This window comes from Rutidosis leptorrhynchoides, chromosome 6, assembly GCF_046630445.1.
Source record: "Rutidosis leptorrhynchoides isolate AG116_Rl617_1_P2 chromosome 6, CSIRO_AGI_Rlap_v1, whole genome shotgun sequence".
Lineage (NCBI taxonomy): Eukaryota > Viridiplantae > Streptophyta > Magnoliopsida > Asterales > Asteraceae > Rutidosis > Rutidosis leptorrhynchoides.
Genome location: NC_092338.1, coordinates 93,590,194 through 93,600,156, shown reverse-complemented (window position 1 = coordinate 93,600,156; position 9,963 = coordinate 93,590,194). Strand labels below are relative to the sequence as shown.

At 35.5% G+C, this 9,963-nt stretch overlaps 1 protein-coding gene across 1 annotated transcript; it reads left to right on the top strand.

Annotated features, from left to right (window-relative positions):
- Positions 1 to 244: 244 nt before the first annotated feature.
- Positions 245 to 4,135, top strand: LOC139852994 (transcription factor EMB1444-like). Its single transcript, XM_071842349.1, has 10 exons — positions 245 to 825; positions 1,168 to 1,341; positions 1,446 to 1,530; positions 1,653 to 1,712; positions 2,041 to 2,136; positions 2,227 to 2,754; positions 2,835 to 2,936; positions 3,021 to 3,158; positions 3,237 to 3,362; positions 3,822 to 4,135. The coding sequence occupies exons 1-10, from the start codon at positions 728 to 730 to the stop codon at positions 3,900 to 3,902; spliced, it is 1,488 nt and encodes a 495-aa protein (XP_071698450.1). The 5' UTR covers positions 245 to 727; the 3' UTR covers positions 3,903 to 4,135.
- Positions 4,136 to 9,963: the final 5,828 nt, after the last annotated feature.

Below are 9,963 nucleotides of genomic sequence, written 5' to 3'. Positions count from 1 at the left end.
ATAAAAGTTATGAAACATATTCTCACTTGATGCATCATGGTGTTTGCCATATTAAAGGGACTGTATCTATAAAAATATCACTCATACATCCCAAAAATGATATGCACCAAAGCAACATGTTTTTCACTTGTTGTGCCTATTAGTAATTTTTAGAAGTAGAGGGTGGTGGAATGTAATGTATCACACAGTCAAAAAAACCCACCTTCTGTTTATAAACAGAAGTTTGAAAAGATGAAAACACACAAAAAGTGTTATACTTTTTCTTGGTTTACTTTTAGTGAAGTTGAAGCAATATTGCATAAAAAGATTCAACTTTTATTTTGTTTCAATGATATCCTGATTTGTAAAAGATACCCATCAAATATTTCTTTGTAACTGATATGATCACTTGGAATTCATTCATGATTCTTGAATTTGATGGTTAAGTCATTGAATTTTGTCAAACTTTTTTTAAAGATAAAACTTGTAGATTTGTTGCTGATTTAGTGAACCTGTTTAGAGGTTGGAGTTTGGGGTTTATGGTGGTTGGGGAGATGGGATTGGGTAGTCTTCTTACTCCCACAGTGGGCCCACCGATAAAACGTCGAGCCGGATTAAGGAGGAAACAAGCAGGGAGAGGTTCTTACAGGGGTAGTTAGAATTTGCAAACAGGTTAAAAAGTTAATTTTAGTTTGTGTTTTTGGGTGAAGGTGTTCATAGTTTTTTAACTTACTGGGGAAGAACAAAGATGGGTGGTGGTGAATTACACCAACAACTCAAGAATCTGTGTGTCAACACTAAATGGAAGTATGCTGTTTTCTGGAAACTCGACCATCGGTCTCGAATGTAAGATATTTTTCAAGATATTTAGTGTTACACCTTTGTTGATTTTTTATTTGAATTTCTTGTAATATTGCTTTGAAACAGATTCATAGATTTATTGGATTTCATGTTCAAAACTTACTAGTTTGGGGTGTTAATGAAAAGGGTAAAACGTTCACGGGATAACTCGTTATCCCGGTTAGACTGCGTTAGACTGCGTACATCTGAGTAAAAATATAAATATTCCTTTCTCATGGTAGCCAGAATAAGAAAAACCTTATTCAATTACCTGTTTAAAGGAAAATGATACTTATTCTAAATTTGTACTCTAGCTTGAAAACTTAATACAACGGGGAATATTTACAGGGTTATGACTTTGGAGGATGCGTATTATTGTGATGAAAAAGAGAAAGACAATCATTCAGGAAGCAGCTGGTTCGATAACATGAATGAAGTTGTGAAGGATGAGCAGTACACACAAGATCATCTACCATTAGCAGTTGCAAACATGTGTCATCAAGTATATCCTATAGGGGAAGGGTATATTTATATAAAAATCCAGAAAAATAGTTGAATTTGTATGGTTGTAGTAGATTGTTAATCATGCTCATAATACGTGTCTTTTCTTTAACTTTCATGGGCAGGATCGTTGGAAAGGTTGCAGCTACCGGTAAACATCTATGGATATCAGGGGATCAGCTTCGTAATAGCTCGTGTTCTTTAAACGAGGTGAGATATTGCGGATATCGTATTAGTCTTTTTAACTTTGTAACTATCGTATCGTGTTCTTTGTAACTATCGAACTATCAAACATGAAATAATCGGAGTTTTGGGTTCTTTATACTATTCAGACTCTCGTTGCAGTTGCTATTGTTCCTTACGGTGTTGTACAACTCGGCGCCTCACATACAGTAAGGGGTTGTTTACTTTTTTCTGTATTACGTTCAAGTTCTGTTTCCATTTAACTCTTAATAGGAATAGGCGTCTAATTCTATGTCTCCTAGAAACAGACCAATTCTAAGATTACGTGAAAAATTAAGTGACAAAGAAACTACGATTTTACTTACTGAATTAAAAGGTGTACAAAAACAGATCATAGTAAACAGGCCCTAAGACTAATTCCAAACACATTCTTTTACCTCATGTATTTGTCGATAAAATGCTTGATAAACTCTAGACATTAGATCTTTATAGCGTTTGTCTATTCGTTAATCTTCGCTTTACGCATGAAACACGCAGATTGTTGAGGATATGAAGCTTGTAAACTGTATTAAAGAGACCTTCTACAAGCTACAAAGTTCTTTGATGACGTCTACAACCTGTTCTCCTTGTGTGGTATCTATCACTTTCTAGTTTCTATCTACCGCGTAACTTATATGAATAATAGTACTACTTATGGATTCTTATCACGTAAAAATTTTCCAGACGGATTCATGGATAAGTTCGGGATCTGCGAAAATTCACAATTATGAATTGCATAACCAGTTCGAAAACAAGATTAACGAGCCTTATGAGTTTCCTGGCCGGTGTGAGCTGTATGAAGCTTTAGGACCTGCATTTTGCAAACAGAGGATAACTTCAGAATTGGAGATGATGTCAGCCGAAATCCAAACAGTTACCGATATTCCAGAAGAAACAAGTTGTAGCAGTCTCGTGACACAAAGATCGGCCTCTGAAAATCTTTTGGAAGCGGTTGTGGCTAGTGCTTGTTGCAGTGATAGTTACGAACAAGGGTCAAAATCATTTGGTCAACCGGTTGACCGCTGTTTAAAAGGCTTCTCATCAGAAAGTGTTGGTAGATGTAACGAGCAGTTAAAGAGGTTCAGAGAACCGACAAAGGTAGGAAAAAAAGGGGCTAGACCTGGTGAAAAAGGTAGACGTGGGCCCAAAGATAGACAACTGATCGAGGATCGTATCAAAGAACTACGACAACTTGTTCCCAATGGATCCAGGGTAATTTTAGTTTTGCGCATCTTATCATTTATGGTGCTTTCTTATGTATTTGAGTTAAAAGGAGTCGTTTTGTGTCACAGTGTAGTATCGATACGCTTATGCAACGAACAATCAAGCATATGCTATTCATGCAACGTATGATGAAGCATGCTGATAAACTTGATCAATGTTCAGAGTTCAAGGTATGCCTTAGCTTCTTGAATAAAAACTAAAAAAATACAAAAAAAACTTACCTTTAGAATGTTAATTCAGTTACTATTTTGCAGTTGCCTGACAAGGAAATGGGCATACATCGACCCGCTAGTCAAGATCAGGGTACAAGCTGGGCAGTGGAAGTAGGGAGTGACCAAACAGTATGTCCAATAATTGTGGAAAATATTGGCAATGGGCAAATGTTGGTGGAGGTACAATATTGATTTGTAACACAAGAAGCACTATTATATTTTGACAATTTACTAATACTCTGTTTCAAATATGCACAGATGATGAGTGATAAATGTGCCCATATTCTAGAGATCACTCACACAATCAGGAGATTGGGTCTGACGATTTTAAAAAGCGCAACGGACGCCCATGGTGATAAAACCTGGATGTGCTTCGTTGTTGAGGTATACCTCGACCCTTTTTGGGTTGATATATGATCATAATCAAATACGCATCGTAGGCTAGACCAGGTGGATCAGTCAGGTTGAGTAACATGTCAAAATGGGTAGCGTCAATCCAATCAGATTTACACATTTTCATGAGCTTTACAGATTCTCAAAGTGTCATATTTTATTAGCAAGATTATATTATCACAACCATAATTTAATTCCGAAAGTGATTCAAGAGGTTTCGTGCATAAGTGCATTTGAATACACTACAAATGAGTTTCGCCCTTTTCATCATTAGTTGAATCTTTTATTTTGTCATATCTCCTCATCGTTCATATTTATCTAATACTCGTTTGACCCACTAAAGGTAAATAAAGCAAATCAATTGTAAACTAACGTACATGGGTCAAAATGGTCAACGTTTGTTAACACGAGCCTTACTAAATAATATGATGTTTTTTTCCTTATGTGCAGAGAGAGAATAACGTTAACTTGCATCGGATGGATATTCTATGGTCACTCCTTCAGACAATGGAATCAAAGAATCGAGCTTGATTATCTGTGTAGAGTGGTTGATCTTTTTAGGCGTAGTGAATATAACTACGGTTTTGACTTTACTTCCAGAAATTTTCTTATAACGTTTTGTAATGTGTGTTTTGCTGCAAGGTTGATTGTTGGATATGAGTGAAGATTGCTTAATGTTCCTCTTTGGTTTGTTGTGATTTAGCTTGTGAGCGTGTACTTTTATGGTGACTTGAACGTTTTGGAAATATAAAGTTTTATAGATTGCCGTGGAAATTTGACACTAGATAAATCAGTAATAACTTATGATCTTTTGAGTCACAGAATCAAACCAAATTATATTTCACTCATAAGCAAATAAGTAATACTAATTTACAATTCGAATATTGGATAATTTTCTTATTTTATGAGTATTCCATACGTTCAGCTATCTCAAGCAAAGTTGTATCTGGATCATGATTGTAGTATCGTAATATCTTTATAACCAAAGTATAGATAATTCGTAACATGTTCGTGATCGAGTAGATTGGGACATAAGATCAAGTGTAATATCATCTATTCAATTTTACCTATGACTTATTAATTCGATAATTACTTCAGATTGGCTAATTGTGGTTGCTTAAACTATAAACATGTTATCTCTAAGGCCCCTAAAAGTATTCAGGAAACAAAAGAGAGTCACTAGAGATGTGAAGCAGGGATACAATTCCAAGTAGCCAAATAAAATCCAAGAGTTGATTTAACTTCATATCCGAGTCATTCTCAAGGATGATTTTGTCATAGCTTATGTTTATCATATTCAGCATAGAACCCTTGATTTGTATCTTCTTTCGTTTATCGCATTAAAAATTTATCTTATGATTGGTATAGTACTAAGTACTATTTGTTTAATCATTCAGTCTTAATGATTTCACGATATTTTCATATACTTATTCCATGATGTGTATTAGGTTACATGCTAGATACTAAGGCACTTTAGTAGGATCATCGGATCCTAGCCCCAATATTGGGAAGACAAAATGAACGTAAGCAAGGATCTCGATCTTTGCAACCTCGATACAAGTCCTTAAGCCATTTAAACGTCAATCGTCAATGCTAGTCCTCCTACAAGCTGGCTTTTGGGAGTGAGTTCAACATTTGGACTTAATATGAGCCTAGTACAGGATAGGTTTGTACGATTATTCTTCTCAAATTCAGTGTGAATTCGAACGTTCGTAACGTGTTCAACTTCGGTTACAGTTAATCCAAGAAGAACAGAACATACACATGATCTAATACCCACAAACCGCACTCATAAAACATGAGAAAAGTGAGTGAACTAATCTCACTTGTTCTTTTTTGCAAGCCCTTTTAATAGAAGAATACTAGTTAAGAACTAAAATTTGTTAGTATTATATTGGATTTGAATCCTAACGAGTCCTCAAAAGCCTCATAATAGAAACATTAGTAGCGCAATCACATGACTTTATAATAAAAGCTAAAAACGATTCAATCAATAACGCAAAAATTATCAAAGTACACGTTGTACACGAAATATGAAGACAAATGCAAAGCATTGTTCATGTTATTAAAAATTACCAATATTATGCTTTGATGTGGCCTCTATCATTTCATCTTGGCTTCAGTAAAAAGCACGTGACGATTGACGCGAGGATCGTACTTACGGAATTCAAGCTTTGTTTGTATCTTCCTAGGGTTCTTCTTCTTAACATAGAAGAAACCAGTTCCTGCTGCTGAAACCAGCCTAATCAAAATTGTAGCACTTTTTTTCTTCTCTCCCATTTTTATCTTTTTAATCTGCAACATCAGTCAGCACAACGCGTAAAAAGTCAATAAAGTCTTATATGTATGGCGTGTGCAAATTGTAATTAAGCTAAACACAGTTTAAGGTAACAGTAGTTCACAAATACAGTAACAAAACCCTAATTCATAAATTTAAATAGCATTATTCATTGGAACAGAAATTTATATATAAGCTGTAATCGATTATTTGTATGAATCAATGAGGATATTGATGTTACCGTGATAACGCCGGCGATATGTATCGATCTCTGCCGTTGATTTTAAAACCCTAGATAAAGTGCCGAAACATAATGGTGTCTGGGAAACTATTTGATTAGTTTCAATTAAGTCCAAAATTATTAGATATTTACACTTACGATCCAATTCAATCATTTTATTTATAAGAATTTCAACTAGATTTAAAACCCGTAGAAATTTGATTTTATCAAATTCATACAATTTTAATTTTAATTTTAATTTATTTATTTTTTAAATTTTTTCCTACTTATTGGCCGGAGGTACACTCAGAAGCAATCTCTCTATCCGTCGAATAGAGAGAGAGATGACATTCTCTACTTTTGAGAGTGTTTTTCACTTTGGGTGGATAAATGACTTATCTTTATTCTCGAATAGGGGAATAATTGTTTACATTTCACATCTCCATGCACCACTTATGTAATATTGGGTTGTGTTGTTGTTATTGTTGTTGTGTATTTGTACATAACAGAATTATTTAATTGGGCCATTTTGATTGTACAACTTAGTTTTGGTATTTGCTTTTTTGATCAGGTTAATCTAAATCCAGATACAGAGTAATTATTTTGGTATATGATTGGTTTAAGTTACTCTTTATATATTTTATAATCGAATACTACAATAAACCGAATAGCAATAGAAATGAATTCAAACAGCTCATACGAATGTATATATTTTTCACAAATATACAAATGTCCACCCATGGGCTTAACTCACAATTTCATAAGTTGAAAGATTACTTCAATACCGATACTGATAGGCCAATATTAGTAGCGTAACCTTTTTCACTACATAAGCAATATAATGATTTTTTTTTATGGTCGTTCAAAAAAATGATTTTCTTTTCCAGGAACATGCTCGATTACATAGTATCGTCCTTTGTAATTAAGGCTCGTGAGTTCATATGTTCACACAATTGTCCATGTACCAGTAGAAGATTTGGCAGCTACTGCATCCCTACTTCTTGAAGCGAAACTTCAGGAGTTACTCTAATATTGTCAAGATATCAGTATCTTAGTTCAGTATCCATTTCAATGCAATGTGATATCATTATTCACATTGTGATAACCACTTGCTACAAAAGTTATACAGTGATTTTAACTTGCAACTTTACAAACTCTTCAAAAATTTATGTAGTGCGAGAATTACCATTGTTTGGAATTCACACTGTTGTCTTCAAGAATATAGTAAAGGATAAACTGAATAGTAAAAACTAAAAAGTAGTTTGATTTGTTTAGTTTGGTATTTTTCTTACTGTTTGGACAATTTAATTTTAATTTTTCGAAACAAAAAAGCAATTGAGTTCACTTACCTGGTCTGGTTTGAACTTGTCCAACCAAATGAACACCCCTACTTTTTTAGTTTTGTTGCTCAAAGTTTTAATTTGAACATGTCTAATGTTTATTTTCACTTTCACACCAGTCGTGTTAACCACTGTTCGAAGCTAAAGGAAGCACCTTCATTAAATGATCACCTCACAGACTTCTTCAATTAAACTGGAAAATTGTTTCTATGAGAAAATGAGCAAAAAGTGGTAAAAAAAATAAAAAGCTCAAGTGTTTCGTTAGAATATCTACAACAAAAATTTATTCAGAGATAGTACTAACACACTTAATGTTGGGAAATTACGGTCTCACTAATTCCCACCACCCAGCCCAACAATAATAGTAAAGAAATAAGAACAATACACAACACAAGATTTAACGTGGAAACTCCAAAACAGGAGAAAAACCACCGGCCCCCAAAGAGAGAAATACACTATATCACAAATTGTTATAATGATATAGATGACTCTCTTAAGCCAACTACACTCTCCAAAATATTTAACTAATACAACTCTCAAACAAGGGTAAGAAAGAAAGAAATAATCAAATACTTAAAGTGTATTTGATTGGTGCAATTTGGAAGTGAGGCTTAACACTCCTTTTATAACCAAGTCATCCCCCTCCCACTACTTCCTCCCACCTATGTGGGATAACATTCATTCACAAATACAAAGCAACCATATCCATTTCTTCTAACCAAAACTATAACCAACAAATCTCCACCTTTTGGATAGAAGAAGATAACCATGCTTCCACTTTGCAAAAGAAACCGACGTAGATGCTTCCTCGACGACAACTTCAAGATCCTCATCTTCATGCCGCTGACATTACCTCTAACCCAAGAAATAAAATTTGCATCTTCATCGAACATTGTCAAGACCCGACAATCATTGTCATAACAGACAATCATAACTCTAAACATAATTATCATACTCCACCATAAAGAGTATAGCACTTAGAATATCACATTTCAAGCATTTTATATCGGCACATGTTGTATACCCAGCTGAACTGTTATGGTGCAACTTCCTGTTTGGCTTTCCCTGGAAGTTTCATCGGCTACAACATCCGTTTCCACCACACAACCTGCATAAACGCCAAACCAATGCCCATGTGCAATTGTGGAACCGCTAACGAATATCCCTTTCCATGGTGGCGCGGACACACCATGAGGATGACGTGACTTCAGAAGAATTCGTCACTCTCCGTAACGACGGAGACAATGTTAGCATCTTTGGAGCCATTTGCCGGATTAGCACCACCGGGACAATTAACCCTTACATGTCCAGTCTTCCCGCACTTCCAGCATGTCAGATTCTTTCTAGAGTTTCTCTTCTGCCTATCCGAACACAACAGTACCGTAGCTTCTGATGACGAGACTCCGTTACCTTCCAATCTTTTCTCCTCGGATATGAGCTTGCTAGTAACATCTTCAAACTTCAACGTTTCTTTCCCGTACATTAGAATAGGTTTCATGTGCTCATAGGACGATGATAAAGATAATATCAACCTTAAAGCTTTATCTTCATCATCCGTTTTAACTCCAATAGCCTCCAGTTCCGAAACAATACCGTTAAGAATACTTAGATGATCTGAAATCTTTGAACCTCCATCCATACGCAGAGTATGAAATTGTTCTTTAAGACACAACCGATTTGAGATGCCCTTGCCCTGGTACAACTGCTATAGTTTAACCCAAAGCTCCTTTGCCGTTGATAACCCGTGCACATTTGCAAGCACGTTCTTTGCAAGACACAAACGAATCGCACTTGCTGCCCTCAAATCCATATCATCCCATTCTTCTTCATCGAACTTAATGCTAGAATCACTGCCAGGAACAAGGGTGGGTTTACCCTTCAAAGCCTTGTGTAAACCAGACTGAATCAACACATCCTTGACTTGAACCTGCCATAAGCCAAAATTGATCCTCCCATCAAATTTCTCTACATCAAACCTCATTGGACTGAACTTCACATCGTGTACGTATCCTATAAACAACACTTTCTCTGATTTTGCTCACGTTTCGAATAGCCAAAAGATGTAGCAGGTAGCCAGGACCCTTTAAATCGGAAATCCACAACTCGCCACTAACAAATCCAACTATTACTACAGATCAGAAAAAATATTGTCTAACCAGATACCCTATACGATCAATAGAACTCGTTTCTGATGTGGACGATCCACTCCCGTGGCAACCACAGAGCATACTCCGACTCCTATAACCGAGACCCTCGTCAAACCTGACGCTCTGATACCAGTTGTTGGGAAATTACGGTCTCACTAATTCCCACCACCCAGCCCAACAATAATAGTAAAGAAATAAGAACAATACACAACACAAGATTTAACGTGAAAACTCCAAAACATGAGAACTCCAAAACAGGAGAAAAACCACCGGCCCCCAAAGAGAGAAATACACTATATCACAAATTGTTACAATGATATAGACGACTCTCTTAAGCCAACTACACTCTCCAAAATATTTAACTAATACAACTCTCAAACAAGGGTAAGAAAGAAAGAAATAATCAAATACTTAAAGTGTATTGATTGGTGCAATTTAGAAGTGAGGCTTAACACTCCTTTTATAACCAAGTCATCCCCCTCCCACTACTTCCTCCCACCTATGTGGGATAACATCCATTCACAAATACAAAGCAACCATATCCATTTCTTCTAACCAAAACTATAACCAACACTTAATGTAAACGTTAAATTTGATATTTGATACA